Source organism: Carassius auratus, chromosome 40, assembly GCF_003368295.1.
Source record: "Carassius auratus strain Wakin chromosome 40, ASM336829v1, whole genome shotgun sequence".
Lineage (NCBI taxonomy): Eukaryota > Metazoa > Chordata > Actinopteri > Cypriniformes > Cyprinidae > Carassius > Carassius auratus.
In genome coordinates, this window is record NC_039282.1 from 2,888,343 (window position 1) to 2,913,695 (window position 25,353).

The window sequence follows — 25,353 nt, forward strand, 5'->3', positions numbered from 1 at the left end:
ACATTTTTGTAGTATCAGTGGGTTATCAAGTGAACACTTAAAAACCACATGGATATATATAACTATATTAAAGCAAGAGTCAAGTATGAAATGTTCAGCTGTGTTTTTTTTTTGGGGGGGGGGGGGGGGCAGCACTTGGTGAGGTCATGTCTTGCCATGTGCAGATGCTGTAAGGAAGTTAATAGGATGTAATGTGTGAGATGATGCTAATGAAGCAATCTCTTGTTCAGCAGGAGGATATGGAGGTGCTGCTGGGACAGGAGCTTTAGGGGCTGGAGGTTATGGAGCTGGTAAGAGCTATTCAAGGTCAACCACACTAGTACACGCTTACACTTGCACGCTTACTAGTATGGCAATCCATATACTGAATTAGCAAAGCAATAAAATGATTTAAAAAAAAATGTGAATATCTGGTAAATTGTAATTGATGTCTGCTATGAAAGCTGAATTTTTAGCATCATTACTTCAGTGTCACATGATCTTCAGAAATCATTCTAATATGCTGATTTGCTGCTCAGCAAACATTTCTAAATATTATCAATGATGAAAACAGTTGTGCTCTCCCATATTTTTGTGGAAACTGTGATACATTTTATTTTTAGGATTCACAGATGAATATAAATCTCAAAAGAACAGCATTTATTTGAAATATAAATCTTTTGTAACATTATAAATGTCTTTACTATCACTTTTGATCAATATAATTCCTTGATTAATAAAAGTGAAAAAAATAAATAAATAAATAAATACTGACCCCAAACATTTGGTTAGTTTACCTGTTTTTAGCCTGACTACATTACACTACGTACTTCAGCTCAATTTCAGTTCTCAGTCTGACATAGCAAAACAGCTCTAAGATTATCTCCAGCTCCTCACCAGCTATCCAACCAATTAACAGTGGGCGGTCTGAGAGCTGTGACATAGACGGTAAGTGCCAAATTTAAGATTGTAATTTAGGTTAAGGAAATCTAAAATGACAGCGGACATGGAGACACAGGATGCTATTCGCTCTGTGGTGGAGGATATTCCTGGCATTTGCAAACTATAAGAGTGTTTAGTTCATATTTTGAATGGAGGTGATGTTACAGCTCTACTCCTGACGGGATTTGGGAAATGTTTTATTTATCAAATGTTACCAATCATCAGTGAGAAAGTGGTGAGGCCAAAGTCCAGCAAGGCGATGATTGTGATTGTGTATTGAATCTAAGTCCAACCTATCATTGTGGTGTTTAACCCACTTCGGTGACACTTCGGGTGTATCTCAATCTCTTTTATCTGTCAAGCTTGAACTGGCACCCTTTTGACAGGTCAGTGTCTCCTTTCCTTTCCAGTCCTTGAATATTGCCATGTCATGCTGTAATTCTCGAATTTACTCGAATTTAATAAATAGCTGTTTTTAACAGAACTAATCCTAACTTTGACAGTTGGCTACAAATATTTTCTTGTTTGTCTCTACTGTCAAATATTAGTTTAGATGCACTAATTCTACCATGGATGCAGAGATTTACTTCACATAACAATCAATTGGCCAGCAGATCTGAATGTGTTATCGGAACACATGCAGTACAATAAGTGGAAATCTTGGAACCTACCAAGTGCAACTGGACCCATTCTGATACTGTAATATAAATATTGTTGCTTTTATTGTCAAACCAAGCACTACTGGTGCATTAGCACCATTTGGGTATAATTGAATTTCCTAAAGCAGTGCCGATTCCAGTGACATGTTTGGAGAGATGAGTAATTAAACAAATGTAGCCAGGCTCAATAAACTTTGGAGCAGTTTTCTGGCTCCTCTGAGAAAGTCCTTTTCTCTCTGAAAGAGCTACTCTACTCCACGATATCAGATTTTGCAGTGGAAGTTGTCTTTGGCTGTGATCATTGGTGCAAAGCAGGAGACAATTGTCTAATCTTTCGCATTTCATCTTTGAGGTAAAAATACTTAGCGGTTCTGAGGTGAAGCAGTCATATTCAAACCCCAGGCCTCACATTTAGCTGATATGCAACATATGATCTAGCATGAACACAATCCTCAGATAAGATGAATGAATGTATTTGAGATTAGCTGTAAGGCAGTGTCTGAATAGGCTCAGTCCATGCCTGCAGTTCAGCCGTTGGCCAAATTCAGAATCAATCATCATTCAGGCCGCACACAATCTGTGCCAGCAGAGCTCTGCAGAAAGACATACAGATTTTCACAGACTTTGATCTCTCATTCATTTATTGACAACCAAACTGTAAACACTCCCTGTCCATAGTGTGTTCATTAATGTAATGATGATGAGAGTGTGCATGTTACTTTACTTCAGTTCTATTCCACAAAATTCACATGTGCCTCCAAAGAAAAAACTAAAATCTGCACATTCTGACTGGATCTGGCCCCCATTTTCCAAAAGCATTTTCCTTTTTGACACAATCATGTGCAGTTGTTCAGCAATGATGTCACCATTAAGAGTTAAAATTAATGAGATAATTAAGTGATTAATTAAATGATGAATGTGCATTAGTGATGAACACCTGCTGTTACTGAGGATTACAGAGGATCAGACGTTGATATTTTATTGGTTAAAATGATGCCACCATCATGGAGATCAATGTTTGCTTTAAGTCACGTCAAGTCACCTTTGTATATATAGTGTTTTAAACAAAATACAATGCATCAAAGCAAATGAGCAACATCAGTTAGGAAAACAGTGTTTCAAAAATGACAGTTAAAGACAGTTCATCGTTGAATTCAGTCATGTCATCTCAGTTCAGTTTAAATAGTTAAATAAGCGTGCAGAACAACCACCCAATAAAGCATTACACTAATCTAAACTTGAGGTCATAAATGCATGGATTAACATGTCTGCATTTGAGATTGAGAGCATAGGCCATAATTTGGATATATTTTTGAGATGGAAAAATGCAGTTTTACAAATGCTAGAAATGTGGCTTTCTAAGGAAAGATTGCTATCAAATACCACACCTAGGTTCCTAACTGATGACAAAGAATTGAAAGAGCAGCCATCAAGTCTTAGACAGTGTTCTAGGTTATTACATGCAGAGTTTTTAGGTCCTATACAGGTCCTTCTCAAAAAATGTGCATATTGTGATAAAAGTTCATTATTTTCCATAATGTAATGATAAAAATTAAACTTTCATATATTTTAGATTCATTGCCCACCAACTGAAATATTTCAGGTCTTTTATTGTTTTAATACTGATGATTTTGGCATACAGCTCATGAAAACCCAAAATTCCTATCTCAAAAAATTAGCATATCATGAAAAGGTTCTCTAAACGAGCTATTAACCTAATCATCTGAATCAACTAATTAACTCTAAACACCTGCAAAAGATTCCTGAGGCTTTTAAAAACTCCCAGCCTGGTTCATTGCTCAAAACCGCAATAATGGGTAAGACTGCCAACCTGACTGCTGTCCAGAAGGCCATCATTGACACCCTCAAGCGAGAGGGTAAGACACAGAAAGAAATTTCTGAATGAATAGGCTGTTCCCAGAGTGCTGTATCAAGGCACCTCAGTGGGAAGTCTGTGGGAAGGAAAAAGTGTGGCAAAAAACGCTGCACAACGAGAAGAGGTGACCGGACCCTGAGCAAGATTGTGGAGAAGGACCATGGGGGACCTGCGGAAGCAGTGGACTGAGTCTGGAGTAGAAACATCCAGAGCCACCGTGCACAGGCGTGTGCAGGAAATGGGCTACAGAGAAGCAACACTGGACTGTTGCTCAGTGGGCCAAAGTACTTTTTTCGGATGAAAGCAAATTTTTCATGTTATTCGGAAATCAAGGTGCCAGAGTCTGGAGGAAGACTGGGGAGAAGGAAATGCCAAAATGCCTAAAGTCCAGTGTGAAGTACCCACAGTCAGTGATGGTCTGGGGTGCCATGTCAGCTGCTGGTGTTGGTCCACTGTGTTTTCTCAAGGGCAGGGTCAGTGCAGCTAGCTATCAGGAGATTTTGGAGCACTTCATGCTTCCATCTGCTGAAAAGCTTTATGGAGATGAAGATTTCGTTTTTCAGCACAGCCTGGCACCTGCTCACAATGCCAAAACCACTGGTAAATGGTTTACTGACCATGGTATTATATTGTGAAGAGAAAGTTGAGAGACGCAAGACCCAACACTCTGGATGAGCTTAAGGCCGCTATTGAAGCATCCTGGGTCTCCATAACACCTCAACAGTGCCACAGGCTGATTGCCTCCATGCCATGTCGCATTGAAGCAGTCATTTCTGCAAAAGGATTCCCGACCAAGTATTGAGTGCATAACTGAACATAATTATTTGACGGTTGACTTTTTTGTATTAAAAACACTTTTATTTTATTGGTCGGATGAAATATGCAAATTTTTTGAGATAGCAATTTTGGGTTTTCGTGAACTGTATGCCAAAATCATCAGTATTAAAACAATAAAAGGCCTGAAATATTTCAGGTGGTGTGCAATGAATCTAAAATATATGAAAGTTTAATTTTTATCATTACATTATGGAAAATAATGAACTTTTATCACAATATGCTACTTTTTTTGAGAAGGGCCTGTAATGAACACTTCTGTTTTTTCAGAATTTAGCAGTAAGAAATTACTTGTCATCCAGTTTTTTATATCGACTAAGCATTCCATTAGTTTTTCAAATTGGTGTGTTTTGCCGTGCCGCGAAGACATATAGAGCTGAGTATCGTCAGCATAACATTGAAAGCTAACACCATGTTTCCTGATGATATATCCCAAAGGTAACATGTAAAGCGTGAAGAGTAATGGCCCTAGTACTAAGCCTTGATGTACTCCACACTGCACTTGTGATCAATATGATATTTCTTCATTCACTGCTACAAATTGATGGCGGTCATATAAGTATGATTTAAAGCATGCTAATGCACTTCCATTAATACCAACAAAGTGTTCTAGTCTATAAAAAAGAATGTTGTGGACAATAGTGTTGAACGCAGCACTAAGATCTAATAGGACTAATAGAGAGATACAACCACGATCAGATGATAAGAGCAGGTCATGAAGGTTTTGGGGACATATCATAAAGACAATGAGGAATTAATAATAGTCAGAAGAGGATCTAAGACTTCTGGAAGCACCTCTTTTAGGAGCTTAGATGGAATAGTGTCTAACATACATGTTGTTGGTTTAGATTATTTAACAACTTTATACAATTCTTCCTCCACTAATAGTAGAGAAAGAGTGGAACTGTTCTTCATGGAGATCTATAGTGCACTATCTAATGCAATACTGAAGCTGATGGCTGAATGGACAAAATTTTATCCCTAATAGTAGCGATTTTAGAAGTAGTTCATAAAGTCATTACTGATGTGATGTTGGGAAATGTCAACACTTGTTGATGCTTTATTTTTCATTAATTTAGCCACTGTATTGAATAAATACCTTGGGTTATGTTTGTTTTCTTCTAAAAGAGAAGAAAAGTAATCAGATCCTGCAGTTTTGAATGCTTTTCTGTGGGATAGGTTACTTTCCCGCCAAGCAATACGAAATACCTCTAGTTTTGTTTTCCTCTAACTGTGCTCCATTTTCTGGGCTGCTCTCTTTATTTTGGGAATGTGCTCATTATACCATGGTGTCATACTGTTTTTCGTAACCTTTAGATGGACTCTTGACCCTTGACTTGCTGTGTTAGATCTTTTTTTTCTGTAGAAATGCCTGTGGTGTCTTACAGTGAGGCAAAGTTAGTTATTTTATTTATATGTTTAGGTTTTGCAATAAGAGCCATGTGAAACTACAACAAAGTGTTGTTTTAACAGATATAGTGAATTAATTAAAAAAACATATATAATACACATAAAATTAAAAAATAAATAACTACTGTACTTTTTAGACACACTCAGACATCAAGAACCAGCATATTAATCTCAACAATGGTGACAATCAACAAAATGCTTCATGATGCAATGCATGTTGGGTAACAACACAGGAAAAAACTGTTGATTTCATCTAAGGCTATGGCTGAAGTCAGTTGTAGTTCTTCCGTTTCACTTTTCTTCAATGATATTGATTGTCACCAGCAGATGTTCATCACTAATGCATAATCATCATTTAATTATCTCATTAACTTTAACTCTTTGAGGACTTGGGATTTAACTTGAGACTTGCTTGTGACTTGAAAGGAATGACTTGGTTCTCCTCTGGTGAAACAGTGGAATAAACATATGGCAGGACTTTTACTTTCTGACCCATGGACTTTATACCTCTGCCAACCGCTGGGTCAAAACAACCCAACTGCTGGGTTTGTCCCTTTTTAAAATAGCGCTGGGTTAAAGGGTGATTTGAACATGACACAGTACAAATGGCATCCCTACGAACAAAGCAAATGAACATAGTAACAGTAAAAATCTAAGTAAATATGTTTAGATCATTCCACTCAAAACAATAGCAAATATAATACGCAAAAAAAATTGTATGATCATTATTATAGTGCGCTAAAATATAGAGCATGACTCTACCAATGTCTTGAGTTTGATTCTGAGGGTTTCAATGAAGGGATAGGATCGGTGAAGTGATTCATCTGATGAATACAGTCTGTTTATGACATCATACAACTGGATTTTGTTTATGGTATGCAGTGCTTTTGACCTCCAACACACAAACCACAATGACAGCAGACAAATCACATGCTCTCTAAATTTACACGCCATAACACAATACTCAGAGACAACAACACAATTACAGTAACATAAATAATAAAGAAGTCAATCAATCATTCTGATTATTTGTAGCCCCCTCCAAAAAAAGTGCTCTTTGCAAAATATTGAGCTCATGCCATTGATCCGAGGGGTGCCATAGAAACCACAGCTGGTGGCAAAAAGCATGTTCAAGCGGTTCTTCAGGTCCATTTCTCTGAAAGAGTTCAAGGTCTTATTTGTGTAAAAAAAAAAAAAAGAGAACCTTGCAGAGTAAAAAGACTATGTATTAAACTCTTCATGATGACCTCCAATCCTAAACTCATGTTAAGTTCAATTAAATTATATATATATATATATATATAAGTGTAAAATTCTAAAGTGCGAACTTTATTAATTAATAATTAGTCTTCCCTGGCCTCTTATCCAACCCTTCACATATTAGCCAGTGAAAACAGGATTACAGGTGACAGCTTCAGAACATTTCATACATGTTTTTCATATGTCCCTTACGTACTTGACCCTTTCTGGTCATGTAAGCTGACAAAATGAAAGTTTGTGTACATTACATAAAGAGACGAGTTCATTAAACCCTGCAATCCTAATTCAAGTCAAGTCAAATTTTATTGTCAATTCTTCCCCATGCACAGCACATACATACAGAGAATTAACATTGTGTTTCTCTTAGAACCTTGGTGCATACAGATAACACTAACACTAGAACATAAAAATACAGATAGATAAAGATTAAATATAAAATACAACTATACAAATAAGGGCATGTTAAAAAAATACAGTTAAATAAAGCAGCACAATGCACATGGCAGAAAGAATGCAAACCAGTGAAGTAAACATTTACATTTACATTTAATCATTTAGCAGACGCTTTTATCCAAAGAGACTTACAAATGGGAACAATAGAAGCAGTCAGGTCAACAAGAGAACAACAACAGTAAGTGTGTGCCATGAAAAGTCGCAATTAGTCTAGTACAGATCACATTCCACCAGCTGGGCGCAGTCCAGGAAAAGGTCAGTGAGAGTGATTTTGAACTTCTTTGGGATGGCACCACAAGGCGTCGTTTACTTGCAGAGTGCAAATTTCTGGAGGGCACGTAAGATTTTACCAGTGAGTTTAATAATTTTGGTGCCGTGCCAGTGGTCATCTTGAAGGCAGGCATCAGTACCTTGTGGTAGCCAATGTAACCTGATGAGGAGAGGAGTGATGTGATGTGATGTGAGCTTTTTTATGCTCATTGAAGACAACCCTCACTGCTGCATTCTGGATCAGTTGCAGAGGCTTGACAGTACATGCGGGAAGGCCTGCCAGGAGAGCATTACAACAGTCCAGTGTGGAGAGAACAAGAGCTTGGACAAGAAGTTGAGTGGCTTGCTCTGACAGGAAGGGTCTAATCTTCCTAATGTTGTATAAGGCATATCTGTAGGACATCCAAACAGTACAGATGTCTGTGGTGCAAAAGAGCTAATTCAGTCTGATTAAAGTTACAAAAAGCTCAGGGAGCAGTTCTTTATTTAAACTGACTGAAGAGCTATTTGAATGAGGTAATTAGGTGACCAATGCTGCACAAAGTGACTGGTTCAGGTCAGAGTTTGATGGTGGGAGGGGGGAGTGGAAAGACCTGGGGATATGGGAGCTGGCAGGGGTGCAAAAGAGGGGAGGGGGTTCAGAGGACAGTGGTGCCTGAGGCAAAAGAAAGGAGGCAGTCTCCTCCCTGATGGCAGCAGACTGAAGAAGCTGTGTGACAGGTGTGTGGGATCACCTGCGATGCAGAGGGCTTTACAGGTTAGACTGGTTCCATAAATGTCCTGGAGAGAGGGGGGAGCGAGGCTCTTCTCAGTTTGCAGAGGAAGTAGAGACGCTGCTGTGCTTTCTTGGCCAGTGGTGCGGTGTTGTCAGTCCAGGAGAGGTCCTCTGTCATGCACACCCAGGAACTTAGTGCTGTTCACTCTATCCACAGTCGCACCGTTGATGGTCAGAGGAACATGCTGAGTATGCACTCTCCTGAAGTCAACAACACTCTCCTTCATCTTCTCCATGTTCAGAGAGAGATAACCCTAATTTACAGTCATGCCCAAAAATATGGGCACCCTTGGTAAATATGATCAATGAAGGCTGTGAAAATTAATCTGCATTGTTAATCCTTTTGATCTTTTATTTTTTTTAAATCACAAAAATCTAACCTTTCATTGGATAATAATAATTTAAAATGGGGAGAAATATAATTATAAAATAAATGTTATTTCTCTAATACACATTCAAGATTAAAGATTTGTATTCGTCACATACACAATTATATAGAGCATATATAACCAGCAGTGAAATGTGAGTCAGATTCGCTCCATGGACAGTGCAATTATTAAGGAATACAACACAGATGAAAATATACATAAATATAGCTATGAACGAATGAAATAAAAGTAAACCATAAAAATATAAGAATAAAATACAAAAAAGAACGCAAAATAATGTGCATGAAAGTTGTCACAATCTCTAGCTGGAGTGCCCGTGAGCATCATTAGAGGGCATTCCATTCCAGACTCTTGCTACTTCTCCCTGGACTCCATTTCCCATTATCCTTTGCCAGGACTCATCAATTGCAATCACTTGTCTCTCATCACCTCATCAGTCTCCCCAGTCTTAGACTATAAAGGCTGTACACATCCACACACAGTTTGCTGATTATTGTTTAGCCTGTACCTTGTTTCCCTGTATCCATGTTTCTTTGCTCTGCCTTGCCTCCTTGTTTTGACCTTGGACTGTTTATCTGGTTTATTGATTGTTTTGCTGCCTGCCTTGACCTCTACCTTGGACTGTTTCTGTTTTCGGTTAATGCCGGTTTCACCATTCTCTACTATAAAGCCTGCATTTGGATCCGACCTTGCCTAAAAGACCCTGTTTGTAACGGAATAATCAGCCAAACTAGGATCCAGCGGCTTTCTTGAAAGAAACTGGGCAGGTATGGACACTGCAAGACCGTTCTCGAGCAGGGCACCCAATCAATCGAGAGCTATATTCAAGAGTATTTAGATCTTGCATGTTTTTCTGATCTGCCGGAATGTGCGCTTATAGACTCCTTTTGTGAGGGCATTACCCAGCCGCACAAATCACGACTAATACGTGAAGGTCCCCGCACATCTCTCAGTCAGTTTATGGACTATGCTTTGTTGTGTGTTGGCTCTTCATTCACTGTGGGTGTCGCAGAGGAGGAATGCGACACTGCACTCACTCATGTTATGGCAGCCGCACTAGAGCACTTGTCCGCCAGCCCAGCGCCGCTACACAAGATGTCTGCCAGCCCAGTGCCGCTACACAAGATGTCCGCCAGCCCAGCTCTGCTGCACAAGTTGTCCGCCAGCCCAGCTCCACTGCACAAGATGGCCACCAGCCCAGCGCCGCTGCACAAGCTGGTCCCAGTCAACTGTCCAGAGTCAGGTCAGGTCCCCGCTGACTGTCCGGACTCAGGTCAAGCCACCGCTGACCGTCCGGACTCAGGTCAGGTCCCCGCTGACCGTCCAGAGTCAGGTCAACTCACCACTAACACCCAAGAGTCAAGTAAAACAACAGTTAAAATTCAGGAGTCAAATCCGGTCCATGTTGACTTTCCAGGGTCAAGTGAGGTCCCTGTTTATCAGGTCCCTGTTGATTTCCCAGAGTGTAGTCAGGTCACCGTTGACCATCTAGAGTTAGGTCAAGTCACCGCTGACCGTCCAGAGTCAGGTCAAGTCACCACTAACACCCAAGAGTCAAGTAAAACAACAATTAAACTTCATGAGTCAAGTCAGGTCCACATTGATCAGGTCCTTGTGGATTTCCCAGAGCATAGTCAGGTCACCGTTGATCAGGTCCCTGTTGATTTCCCAGAGCATAATCAGGTCACTGTTGATCAGGTCCCTGTTGATTTCCCAGAGCCTAGTCAGGTCACCGTTGATCAGGTTCATGTTGATTTCCTGGAGTCTAATCAGGTCACCATTGACCATCGTGAGTCAGGTCAAGTCACCATTAACAGCCATGAGTCAAGAAAAACAACAGTTAAACTTCATGAGCAAGGTCATGTCCCAAATGATCTTCATGAGCAAAGTCAAGTCACCAATGATCTTCAAGAGTAATGTCAAGTCACCAATGATTTTCATGAGCAATGTCAAGTCACCAAAAATCTTCATGAGCAAAGTCAAGTCACCAATGGTCTTCATGAGCAAAGTCAAGTCACCAATGGTCTTCATGAGCAAAGTCAAGTCACCAATGATCTTCATGAGCAAAGTCAAGTCACCAATGATCTTCATGAGCAAAGTCAAGTCACCAATGATCTTCATGAGTTAAGTCAAGTCACCATTAACCTCCGTGAGTTAAGTCAAGTCACAGTTGATCTTCATGAACTAAGGCAAGTCATATATTTTCATAGATACCCCCCCCCCCATTTTAAAATTGTATTGTCCAATGAAAGGTTAGGTTTTTGTTATTCTTTTTTTTAATAAAAGACCAAAAGGACTAACAATGCAGATTAATTTCCACAGCCTTTTTGATCATATTTACGAAGGGTGTCCATATTTTTGGCCATTACTGTAGCTCTGTTATAAAGACCAATTTATTTCAGTAGAAGTGTACTTAGTAACTAAACTATACTATAGTTTACAATCTACCAAAGTCTTTTTGTACATAGAAAATCTCAGAATTAATTATAAAGTATAGCCGACAGTACTGAAAAAAATATCTATGCCCCTGTGAACACTTAGACTGCAAAAAGAATACCTGGTGTTTAATTAAAGCAAGGTGATGGCTGAGACGCTCCATGTGAGTCACGAGCTTGGCTCCCGCGCGCCCTTGTACAACAGAGCTGATTGTGAGGTCTGTCATCATTGCTGTGATGTGCTGTTGAATTTGGGGAGGACTTTTGGAAACCATCAGCTAGTCCCAGTGCCTGAAGCAAAGGTGGATTCTGTGTTGCTTGCTGCTGACAACGCTGCACAAAAAGGCTCACTTTCCAAAAAATGTTGGACGAATAGCAACTTCTTGTCAAAAACCGTTAGCTTGCGCGTCGGGCAACTGTGGACATTTTTCTTTGTTATGTGTGCATGAGTTCAGTCTCATGAACATCATGATTAGATTGGAGGTGACTAGAAAAGGTTTGGCTTACAAGACTTTCCCTTTGAATTTATTGTATTAATTCTGCAATGGCTAAACAGGCAGCTGCATTTTATTTAGCCACCTGATCTCAGAACCAGAGTTTTTTTTTTTTTTTTTTGATCTGTACAGAAACCAGAGCAGCACAACGCTAAGAAAGTATGCCAGGTTTTGCTTTCCACATGCTTTTCTATGTTGTCTCAGTTAAAGGAGCCAGTTTGTTTCAGACTTGAAAGGGAGCGAGGGCTGAACGCAGAGAGAATGAAGGGTGTGGGCCAGGCAGATGAGCTGGGAAGAGCCATCGAGTCTTGTGAAGCACATGTGCTTTTCATTAGCGGGATCAGACCTGTCCTCAAACTGCTTGCTTCTGCACTCTGATTTTGAATAACGACCAATTCTCATGTCACAGTATACTCTGACATTCTTCACTTCCCACAGCAGCCATGCATCAATTCCTGTGCTCGTCCCCAGGTGCAGACAATATGTTCCGAAGTCAAAATTTGCAAACAAGTCCTTAGATTTCATTCTCACTTCTGATGCTATACTTGTCTGTTGATTACATTTAGCCATGTCACAGGCAAACTTTTTTAAGATGCTGAAGATTGCTTTTTGTTTCACCAGTCTTGCATATCCGCTTTGGAAGAGGGCAGTTCCAAAATATGCTGTTCACCACAATGCGGTCACCATCATAACAGTGCTCTACTTTTAGAGTATGATTGAGCATAAAACAAGAAGTTTTCAGTGAAACACACAGATACAAAACACAAAGATGAATCATTACTGGAAGAAGACAGGAAATAACAGGAAACACTTTATTGTCTCAGATTTGGACCAAATACAGTTTCTAAGAGCTGCTCTTAATGGTGCTTTTCAAATTATTTTTCAAAACTTGCAATGTACAAGCATGGATACCACAGAACACCTGAATAAAATGTTTACTACAACACTACTTTTTTGGACATGTTTTGGACATCTGTTTTTTAGGTTGAAGCACGCAGTGCTGAAACCCTATAGTAATGTATTTTTTTTATTATTATTAGTCTCCTTCCCTAGAACTGATTGTGCAGCCCAAATCGTAAGGCCTAGAGAGCTGAAACTTGGTGAGATCGTAGTAGCCTTGACCGCTACTCAGATCCAATGGCTCGCCCCAATTGGCCTTACGGGGGCGCTACAGTGCAAAAAACTAAAATTTCAGACAAGTTTGGCCGTAGCTCGTTAACTGTTTGTCTTAGACTCAAAAACGTTACATCCTTGTGATCCTTAGCTCAGCCTGAACAAAAATATTTTTTGCTCTACAATGCATGGTTTTTCCTCAAAATTGTGTTATATCCAAAACATATTTTTGCGAACTAGTCCTAGGTTTTTTACCCGATCTTAACCAAACTACTGCATTGATATTCTCTGGACTCTCTAGATCAATAATTATCAAAAACATTTGTCCTTCGGTTACTTGTAATAGTGTCATTTATTAAAGGAGTGTGGCCAAATATACCCAAAAGCCTTTAAAACCTAAATGAAAACTCAAAACTTTACGAAACTTGGTGAAAAAATATATCAGATGAATCTTTGGAAGCATATAAAGTTTCATGGTGATCTGACCATAAGTGGTGCTATAACAGTAAAAGAGGGCTCAAAAACACATCATTTCAATAGAAAATGACCTGAAGTTATAGAACATGTTCATAGTTTAACACAAACACTAGATCGTCATCTCATATGACAGAGATTCTCATTTTGAACAACTTTGCCTCTTGCACTAATGTTCTCAATCACATCGTTCATTAAATATTCAGAAATGTGTTAAAAACCTACTTTTGCAAACTAGTTCTAGGTTTTTTTGCTTAATCTCAATCAAACCACTGCAGTAATATTCTCTGGACACTCTAGATCAATAGTTATGAAAGGAAATGTGAATTTTGTCCTTTTGTTAGCTATAACAGTTTAATTTTTAAAAGGGGTGTGGCTAAAATACCCAAAAGCCTATAAAACCTAAACTCAAAACTTTACGAAACTTGGTTAAAATATGTCTGAGATGAATCTTAACAATGTTGCAAAGTTTCATAGAGATATGACCACAGGTGGCGGTGTAACAGGTAAAAAGGCCTCAAAAATGCAAGATTTATATGGTAAATGGCCTCATATTGGTTGAAAATGTACATATATTCACACAAACACTAGATTTTCGTATCATATGATAGACCATCTCAACAACAACAACAGTCTGTCATTAGTCTTTAGTCTGCCACAAAAAAAACAACAACATTAAAATCATGAACTCAAATGTCATGGTAAAAAAAACAAAAACAAACAATGACTGTTGTAACAGTGCATAAATCAGACTTTTCTGTAACGCTAACGCTAATAAGCTTAAACAAAAATAACGAAATAATTGTGTAGAGGAGTATATTTTTGTACACAGTGCCGCGAAGTGTCTCTTCATCAAGCTTTAAAACAAAAAGGGGACAAAAAGGTTGTATTGTCTTTGTGCATATAGATTAATTAGATAAATTAATATCTAAATTTGTGCCTAGCCACCTACGGACTACGGTATTTTTTTAGAACTTAGAAAAAAGATGCTGCAGTCAATGAGCAGCCGGCGGGGGGCTGGTTGCAGGATGGCTTAACCTCAGCAAACAGTTTTTAATGTTTATCAGACAATAACTACTCAAGATTTTGCTTTAGTATAATTTTCGGGACAATTAGGGCCAGATTCGGGACAACAGTCACCCTACTCTCCACTCACGAGCTCTGATCGGAACAAACCCGAGCCTCAATGTCTGCTGACCTTGCAGAAACATACAAATAGACATAAGCAGACTAGACTATTTTAGTACAAATTATGAGCTTACTGACGATTTCTTTTATAATTCTTGACAAAATTATAATATATTAAGTTTTGTTGTCGTTTGTTTTATTTTTATTATTATAATTTTTTTGCATAGTTAGTTTTGCCTACGTTCCTATGGCCCAATGACGCTACGATGAGCATTTACTGCTTTTTTAAAATGCGGATCAGGATGCGGGTCGGGTACAATATTTTATTTTCATTTTTTTGCGGTCTGAGTTGTGGGCGGGTTAGTTGAAAACGTCGGTCGGGTGCGGATTATTAATACATTGACCCACGCATCACTGCTATCTATGGATCCAATAGGTTTTTCCATACATGTGGGGTGTAAACCAGTTCTGTATTGTCTTTTTTGCAGCTGTAAAACAGGCTTTGGTAACTCTTTCTATGAAGCCCGTATTTATAAAACATTTTAAGGGTATTCTTAAAGGGGTCATATAATTCCCAATTTCCACAAGTTGATATGATTCTTTAAGGTCTTAATGAAAAGTCTGTAACATAGTTTGTTTAAAATCTCTCATTAGTGTAAAAAATAAAAAAATTTTACCCAGTCAAAAACAGCTCTTTTCAAAACACACTTGTTTGTGTAATTATCATTTAATGCTAATGAGCTCTGCTGACTCCGCCCCTTTCTTATGATAAGTGCTGAGAGACTGTTTACTTTAGCCACATTAATAGTGAAACTTGCTAATTAGCACATTATTAGGAAAGGTGATTTGCAATGATTCATTAAAATACATTATACTCACTGCTTCTGTAGGTGAGGCTGTATCATGAATGATTTGCGTGAACATAAACGCATTTAAGTAGATCTAGGGAGCATTTCTTTCAGATCCAAATGTAAATTAATCCTCTGAGATTTCAGTCGCACAGATGTCGGGAGTAAATGACTACTGCTATGTTCATTAATACATCCAACAACAAAACACCTCAATCACAAGGAGTCATGCTCGTCTGCATCTCGACTGATGACGGCTCACTCAGGGCGGATCTGAGCTAAAACACAAGTCCAGTCAGTGCTGAAATGCTGCTGTAAATCAAACAACCGTGGGAGGGGCCTCCGACCATTTGATGTCACACAGTCAGATGGCTCGATTTGAAAAAGGGGAAAACATTTAACAAGATTAAAAAAAAAAAAAAACACTTGGTGGATTTTTATAATTATAGGGTGGTTGTGTACACACACTGCCAACACACATTTCAGTTCTAGCAACTTGTAAAAGTGCTTGTAGCATTATATGACTCCTTTAAAGGGGGGGTGAAATGCTTGTTTTCACTCAATATCCTGTTAATCTTGAGTACCTATAGTGTAGTACTGCATCCTTCATAACTCCAAAAAGTCTTTAGTTTTATTATATTCATAAGAGAAAGATAGTCTGTACCAATTTTTCCCGGAAAAACACGACCGGCTGGAGGCGTGACGTGTGGGCAGAGCTAAAGAATCACAAGCGCCAGTAGGCTTTTGCGTTGAGAGCGTTTGGAAGCTGTGACATTACCGTGAGGACAAAACCAACCAAAACAAACCATGGCTAACAGTCAGATTGAGCCGTTTATTTATGATCCAGAATCAGATCCCAAGGCTGAAACTGAACGAGAGCAGCAGCAGCAACGGCTCGCTCCGAGCGGGGCTCGAACCCGGGTCTCCGGCATGGGAGGGGACGCACTAACAAGGAGGCAGAGATATTTTAAGCAGTTTTACTCACCGCCTACGGTTCCAACACACGATCGTGACCCTGATTCGTTGGGATTGCATCATCCTTAAGAAATAAACGATATGCAAATCCGTCGTCAAACTGGGCCTTGTTTGTAAAACAAGCATCTTCGAAATGCAGGGAACAAACACAAACACTTGCACAACTCTGTTGATGCTCTGTAAAAATAAACTCCATCCACTGGTCCCTTAATGCTGTTTTTTTTTTTTTTTTTTGGTAATCTGTGCAGGGTTGTCTTGCCCTGGCAACCAAAAATACACTTCTTTTGTGACATTTCGCGACACTCTCGCTCTGATCAGTGAATGTCTGTGCTCAGCCTCTCAGTGGTCTGCTATACGGGAGCCAGGGCCGGATTAACCATACAGGCAACTGGGCAATTGCCCAGGGGCCCAAGACCTCTAAAGGGCCCAGGGAAGCAAGGGCACGAGCAAAATACTGTATCTGGTAATCTCCTGCTTTATATTAAACAAACTGTCAACACAGGCTTTTGCGCGCTGCACAGAAGAGACGCTGCGCTGCCTATGACTTTGAACGTGAGTTGAGAGCGGCTGAGACTGAGTCAGTCTCATACGGACTGACCAATGAAGAGAGGGCCTCAAGTTAAGACCCTCTCCTCAATGGTCAGTCCGCATGAGGTGGGTCAAATGTTACGCCGAGCGGGTTACGTCAGGCGTTGCTACAACAGAAAAAATATCTGACATGGAGAAGCTAAGTGGGAGAGTGAAGCAGAAATTAAACAAGGAAAGGACATCAGAAATGCAGAAAATTTAAAGTATATACCTAAAATAGGCAATTCCTTCACTCCTGATAATGTTGCAGACAGTTCTGTTAAGTCAGCTTCCGTCAACGATGAGGACAACTCAGCTAGCCAGGACTTTTCTACACCGCCAGCTTACGTTTACAGCCCAGAGAGCGAAGAGCATTTCAAATTCAAACATGCACTTTGTCATTATTTAGGACTTAAATTGTGTGTTTTGCCAGATTGTGTAGCATTTACTGTCTTCTTCAGAGAAATTGACAGATTTCTAAATGTTTATGTAGCACTAAAATGTTTAACTGGTTAATTGTGCTGTGATATATTGTTCTATTTTAAATCAAGTTAAAATGAGCTTTTTCCTTGAGGTGCCAGCTTCATTAAAATGCTGTAAATTGTTGTGGAGGGATAACTGGCAGATTTCAAATTGTTTGTGTTGGACTAATAACTTTGCCTTGTTGAATTCTGAGGAAACAGGGTCACCCTGTCAGGGTGATTTCTGCTTCAAATGAGCTGAGGACCAAATTGTTTCTCGATGTGTTGTCTGTGGTCTTCTGTTATAGCTCTATCAATTCAATACATTTCTATTGGGGATAAATGTTGTTAAATAAACAATGGTTTGAAAGTGGTTGCTTATTTATTCATTTTTGTGAAAATGGAGGATATTTCCCTCCCTCTCAATGTAGTGGGTCAATTTTACCAGATTATACAGATGCTGATGTGTTTTGTTTTCATAGCATCATATGTGAGTGAATGTCTTTGATAGGGGACATAGTAGTGCATTTGTAGTTCTATGAGCATTTAAATATTTGTAAATCAAAATACACCTGATGACAGTTAGAATTTGAAGTATTGAGTATATTTACTGTATATTACAGTAATATATTCTGTATATGACCATATTATGGTGATCATGGGGTCGTGATGATGGGGCCCTTGAATATTGTTGCCCAGGGTACAACAAAGTGTTAATCTGGCCCTGATGGGAGCGCGCGCTCTTCCGGCAGAAGTGCCCTTATGTTGGCGCTGCCATCTCAATTAGAGCTAGGTTACCGGTTCATGACGAAGGATTACAAGACTCACAACTCAGACATTATCTGGCGTTTAGCCTGCACACTCAAACAAGAGAGCAGCGGCCTTTTTATTAGTGATTGCACACCTGTGATCCACCCACTTCTTGATTACAGTCAATTAGAGAACATATACAATTACATAAGTCAACACCCCCACTTGTTCTTAAATTGACAGAATATAAACACAGTGCATCACATACATGCATTTAGATAAATCTTCATACTCCAAATAAAAAACACATAAATTTATCCATTTTAGCTTTAGACACAGATTTTGTTAAAATGTCTGCCACCATATCAACTGTAGGACAATAATGAAGAATTATTTTGCCATCATTCAGTACAGATCGAACAAAATGATACCTGATGTCAATATGCTTACTCCTTTGTCGACACACCGGATTCTTTGTAAGTGCAATAGCACCCTGATTGTCCTCAAAAATAGTCACTGGTGAATATTCAAGTACATTGTCCATTCCATTGATTAGATTGGTCAGATACAAGCTTTCTTGCGCAGTAGCTGATAAAGCCATATATTCGGCTTCACATGTGGATAAAGCAACAGTTTGTTGTTTCTTAGACTTCCAAGAAATAACAGGCCCATTCTTAGACAAACTGAAACAGTATCCAGTAATACTATGCCTGTCATTCAAGTCTGCTGCCCAGTCTGCGTCGCTATAAGCCACAAGTTCAAGATCTACATCACTTCTATTATAACATAATTCCAAGTCTGCTGTACCTTTCAAATACCTCAACACATGTTTAGCAGCCACCCAATGTTGTTCTTTTGGTGCCCTTAGATATTGTGACAATTTACTAACGATGAAGCTCAAATCAGAACGAGTACTTGTCATCATATAGATTAAACTGCCAATCACTTCTCGATACCTCTTTAGGTCGACAGGTTCACCATCATTGTCAAATTTTACTTTCATTTCACATGGGGTTGATCTTGGTTTGCAGTGAGTCATATCAAATCTCTCCAAAATTTTTAAAATGTATCTTTCCTGATTCATTTTTACTTTACCATGTTCTTGCGTAAAGTCAATGCCTAAGAAATGTTGAAGTTTTCCTAGATCTTTAATTCTGAATTTAATTCCCAACATTTCCTTCACATCTCTGAGTATTTGATCATTACTCCCTGCAATGAGAAGATCATCAACCCAAATAATCAGTATGACTCTTTCTTTATCAGTTTGTTTACTGTAAACACAATAATCTGCTGAATTTTGAACAAAGTCATTTTCAGTTAAGAAATCATGCAACATCTTGTTCCAATTTTGTCCTGATTGTTTCAGACCATACAGTGATTTATTGAGCTTACATACCAATTCTTCTCCTGTTTTTGACTCAACTTCAAATCCTTCAGGTTGCTTCATATAAATTTCACAATCTATAGGAGCATGCAGATATGCAGTTTTAACATCCATCTGATGTAAATTCAAATCATATTGTGCTGCAAGCTGCATTAAAACACGCACTGAAGTCATATCGGCAGTAGGTGAAAATGTCTCATTATAATCAATACCTGCCACTTGACTATAACCCTTTGCCACATACCTGGCTTTATATACTCTCCCATCAGGATTTTCCTTTATAGCATAAACCCATCTCCCCCCTACTGCCTGTTTACCTTCTGGTAGGGTTGTTAATGTGAAAGTGTTATTCTCTTTCAGAGAATTCATCTCATCCTCCATAGCTTCAACCCACTGCTCTGATTTTAAAGAGCCCAAGGCTTCCTTCAGTGTCCGGGGAGCACCACATGCAACACGATAGCAATAGTCAATAGTCAATGGCTGATCTGCATCATCTTTAACTTCATAATCATAATCTGCAAAGTACTGAGGGGGTCTTCTTTCTCTTTTTGGATATCTAGTACCTGGATCACTCTCTTTTTCACCCTTTGCACTGACTTCACCTTCAACTTTCATTTCTTGTGGAACTACTTTAGCCCTGTCTAGTTTTGGTAATAAGGTTTCAACCTCCTTCCGGTATTGCAAATATTCATCCACATCCTCCACTGTCTGAGTATCCCTTTCATTTGTACTTTTTGTGACAAACTTCACCAGTCTACTCTTAAGTACTCTCCCTGTGTCTGGATAGAAAACAAGATAAGCAGGGCTATTTTTGTCATAACCAACAAATATACCCTTGTCACATCGCACATCCAACTTTTTCTTGTTATACTTGTATGCATAGCACTCTAATCCAAACGCTCTCATTTTGGATAGATCAGGCTTCTTTCCAGTTATCAGGTAGTATGGAGTTTGTCCCAGACGTCTATTATAACATCGGTTTCTAATTATAGCAGCGGTTTGTACCGCATATGTCCACAACTCCTTTGGTAATTTACTCTCAATGAGCATACATCTTGCCATTTCAAACAAAGTCCTCCAAGCTCTTTCAGCTGTCCCATTTTGATGGGGTGAATAAGGAGCTGAGGTTTCATGTCTAATGGCATTCTTGCGGAGCAATGACTGAAATACGGAAGATGTAAATTCTGTTCCATTATCTGATCTTATACATGTAATCTTACCATACGGTGTAATATCAGCAATGAATTTATCGGTGGCTACGGCAGTGTCACTTTTGTTCTTCAAAAAATAGGTAAAGACAGCTCCTGAATAGTCATCTGTGAATGCTAAGGCAAATCTGAAACCATCTTTTCCTGCTGGTTCTATAGGACCAGCCAGATCTGCATGAACAAGTGCAAACACATCTTTTGCCTTCTCATCTGGATCTCTATTTCTGTTCTGAGCAAATTTGCCTTTTACACACACTTCACATTTCAAATTGGATCTGTCAATTTTACCTCTAATTTTCATCCCTTCTGTAACATTCTCCAACTTTAACACATCATCATAATTACAATGACCCAGTATTTCATGCCATGTCTGAATATCATAGCACGCGTTACACTCATCAATCTCATTAACAACAGTACTCAAATAAAACAATCTGTCATACATATGAATATCAAAAATTGTACCATTTTTGTGAATGAGTCGGTTCTGTCCCTCTTTGAAGATTACTGTTGCTCCATGTGAAATTGCCGCTTTGACAGAAAAGATGTCTTGAGAAAATGATGGCACATAAAGTGCCTCCGTCAACATCATGTCCACAATGCGACCATTGCTATTTCTCAAACGCAATTTAGCGGTACCCTTCTTCATCGCGATTCCACTGGCCCGTTTTCCATCAGCCAGCTCCAGAATGTGGCTCTGTGGCTTGAAACTTAAATCGAAATCAACGAACTTCTCAATGTCCGTAACGATATGTTTAGTAGCTCCAGAATCCACCATGAGACCTTTCATTTCCACGCCACCATCTGGGACTTTATTCACCTGCTCGACCATAAACGCAAATGTGTGATCCTCCTCTTCGTCCACCGTTTGCTTCACTTTATCCCGCTTTCTTCGACGACAGTGCATGTCTATATGTGAGGTGCTTTTACAGAAACTACACCATTGTCTCCGTTCCCCGCGCTCCCCATCAACCACCGTGCACTCCGCTGCTTTGTGACCCTTCCGGCCGCAATTGTAACAGGTGAGTCTCATACACCAATTATCCCTTCCTTTAATTTTCATTATGCTATCTTCTCCCGAACTAGCAATGCCGAACTTCTCGGTGCTTTCATAGCTCCTCAGTTTCGCTTTAAAGTCAGCAAATGTTAGTTTTTCATCACTCTGCGTAATAAAAATAGAGAATGGTTTGAAAGTATCGGGCAAACCCTTTAGAATCATGGCAGTCAATAAATCATCGCTCAAAGTCTCTCCCGCATTCCGCAATGCTGTAATTGCAGTCTCTGAACGAATAATGTAATCTGTAACGGTTTCGTTTACACCTTTCTGAAGAGATGTCAACTCCGTATACAAACTTATCACACGTGGCTTCCCCTTACCAGCGTAGTGATCTCTCAAAATCTGTAATGCCTTTCTGCCATCATCCGCAGCCTCTCTCATCACAAGCGACATACTCTTGTCATCTAATAATTGGATCAGAACTGCATATACCTCTTCATTTTTACTGTCGTCTCTCTCCTCCGCACCCTCATCATTCACGGCCGGTGCTTCACTCAATATGATGGATTTCAAACCCAGAAGACGCAAATGTGCCAGGAACTTGGTTTCCCACAGTTCGTAATTCTTTTCCTCTCCGTCGAAACATAAACGATTCCATCGGTTCCCATAACCTGTTGGCGCTGCCATCTCAATTAGAGCTAGGTTACCGGTTCATGACGAAGGATTACAAGACTCACAACTCAGACATTATCTGGCGTTTAGCCTGCACACTCAAACAAGAGAGCAGCGGCCTTTTTATTAGTGATTGCACACCTGTGATCCACCCACTTCTTGATTACAGTCAATTAGAGAACATATACAATTACATAAGTCAACACCTTAGGACCCAAATAAGGAAATTCCGCTCCATCTAACGTCACAAAGAGGCATACTCGAAAAAAACTTTCCAAAACTTGTGACAAACCGGAAGGAGTATTTTTGGAACAGAAATACTCCTTCAAACGTACAACTTAATTTTTGAAACTCTGTCCATGTTTAGCATGGGAATCCAACTCTTTAACAGTGTAAAAAAGTCAGTATGCATGAAATAGCATTTCACCCCCCCCCCCCCCTTAAGGGATTAAAATTAATGCATAATGCATTATAAAAAACGTATTATATGTTATATCAACTCATGAATAATCATAACAATAATTATGATACATCATAATACTTATGTATTCGTGGTTATAAGTTTAAGAGTATGATTATTTATAACACAATGAACACCATATTAAATCTACTTAATTTACAGTATAATGGACTGTATCATATCTTGACATGGTTTATTTAAGATCTGCACAGTATCTTACTGCAGCTTGTGAGTGGTTATATGTTCAGTGTTATTTGAGTCTTTCCTGTGGAGCTCATTTAAATTAACTGATGTGAGATTAATACTCCAACTGAAAAAAATGTTTTACAGGTTTACATTTTATTTTGATGGTCCCCTTAATCAATCGACTATAAGCAACTTTGCAACTGTGTTATAAATCATATCATCATACTCTTAAAAGCTATAAAATATAAAATCTGTAAATATTATAATATATTAAAACTGTCTTATGAATATTCATGAGATGATACAACATATTATAAGGTTTTTATAATGCATTATCCATTTATTATAATGCCTTAAGAATACCTTTATAATGTATTATAAATACAGGCTTCACAGAAAGTGTTACCCAGGCTTTTAACAAGGGAAGAGAAACTGAAGTACGAAGTAACTGCAGCAGGCGAACCAGTCTGGAATGACCCCAATGTTAAACTGTAGAATTTAAAGCAAGTTATCAAAACTGTTTGGGTGCCAGACAAAGCAAAGAATCCAAAAATTTGCCAAGTCAAAAGTTGTTTTTTTTTTTTTCTTTTTAGCAATTCCCGGTAAAGCTCAAAAACCCATGATACATAAGTTGTCACCTGTATACGAACACACAGGAAAAATACAAATAGATGAAATAATAACTTTCAGAAAAACTTTATATTTTTTATATATTTATATTTAATTATTTAAGTATATGCACAAAAACAACAGAAGAAGATGAAAGAAGGAAAACAAAACAATCTTGCAATATTTTTCCTTCTTTTCCATAGCATTTATGTAAACAAAAAACAAACATTAATTCATAGAGAAAGAGGCTTTTCACATACTTTTCCACTTGTTCATTTCAATATAGACAAGATCAACAAGTACACTGACAATGAAGTATTCACAAAAAGAAAAAAATAATTAAATTAAGAAGTCCATTTCCCTTTAAATTCCCCTCTTGGTAAAAATCTTACATTTCAAAGTTTTTCACACACAACAACAACGAAAAAAAATTATAACAAAAAAATAAAATTCTCCTAGCATTAATCCCGCTAAGTGTGTGCGTGGTTTGGGTGCGTGTGTGTTAGCGCCTGCGTACAACAGGCAGCATCTGAGTGGCCAACCAATATACAAGATGGAGGAGTAGTTCTGGAGCTTAAGCAGGCTTTTAAAAATGGAAGAGAAACTGAAGTACAAAACACCTGTGGCAGTCAAACCAGTCTGGAATGACGTTGCAACTGGTGTCCAATAAAACAAAATTTTCTCTGAGGTTTTGGCGTTCATACCCGGTCTACACAACCAAATAATCCGAGACACTCGAGCACACATGCATTCATGTACCGTTTTCATCACAGTGGCTACGTTTACATGCACACTTTTTGGTTCAATCGGACTGAATTCATTACGATTGATGAATCTGATTGTAGTGTTTACATGAACGCTAAATAAAGTTATCGGGTTGATGTGCAGGTTTATATGTCACAAGCTACAAATCGAAATAGATTTTTTGACGTGCACGCTGCTCAAATAGTTAAAGTGACATATATAATATTGAGTTTCTCACTGTTTGCACATAACCACTCTCCTACATGGTTTCTTGGATTAAATATACGTTTTTGGATAAATATACATATAAACCGCTGGGCTGCTCATATTTATCACGCAAAAAAAAGCCCCTCCCCTCGCCCAAAATGGGTTGCCTGTGGATGAGTCTCCAAAACAAGGTTGTCCTGCTCACTTCACAGTTGCCAAGTGAAAGGAGAGTTTTATAATGACAGGACACGCATTTATAGAACACATTATTCAAAAGGAAGAGCCGCTCGTTCCACGCGTCATTCGTCATTACGTTATTTCTTTGTCATTGCACATGCACAGTCCTTTCAGTTTCGTTCGTGGTTCAATCCAATCGAGTGTTTACATGCACGCTCAATCGTATTAGAAGAGGAATAAACCACCCCCTTCAATCCAATCGAAATTTCATTTGGATCGAGCTCAACCGGATCAGTTAAGGTGTTTATATGAAAGTTTTTCAGTCAGATTGAGCCATCAATCCGATTACAAATGGATTATTTGGGTGCATGTTAACATAGACATTGTTTCTTTTCCGGGTTTTTTACCCCCTCATAGACTTCTGTTTTGCCTCTCTTTTATATAATTTCCGCTGCCTCCACCAAATTTGCAAGCAAGGTGCAAAAGCTGGTATGGATTCATATAAATATCGCCCACAAAGCAAACACCATTCTTTTTTTGTATTGAGCTTATACAGAAGCCAGAATCATCAAGAAGACATAAACTTGGCTTAATTATCTAAATCAATTTGTAGTAAA

The 25,353-nt window shown here is 38.8% G+C and overlaps 1 protein-coding gene across 35 annotated transcripts in view; it reads left to right on the forward strand.

Moving 5' to 3' along the window:
* Positions 1–25,353, forward strand: part of LOC113058246 (elastin-like) — a 121,956-nt gene that overhangs the window by 27,056 nt on the left and 69,547 nt on the right. For 34 of the 35 annotated variants that reach the window (XM_026225996.1, XM_026225999.1, XM_026225994.1 and 31 more), the window contains exon 4: positions 231–290. In XM_026225996.1, coding sequence (XP_026081781.1) covers positions 231–290 — 60 coding nt within the window. The remainder of the gene's footprint in view (positions 1–230; positions 291–25,353) is intronic. The other variant, XM_026225965.1, reaches the window with a different exon arrangement.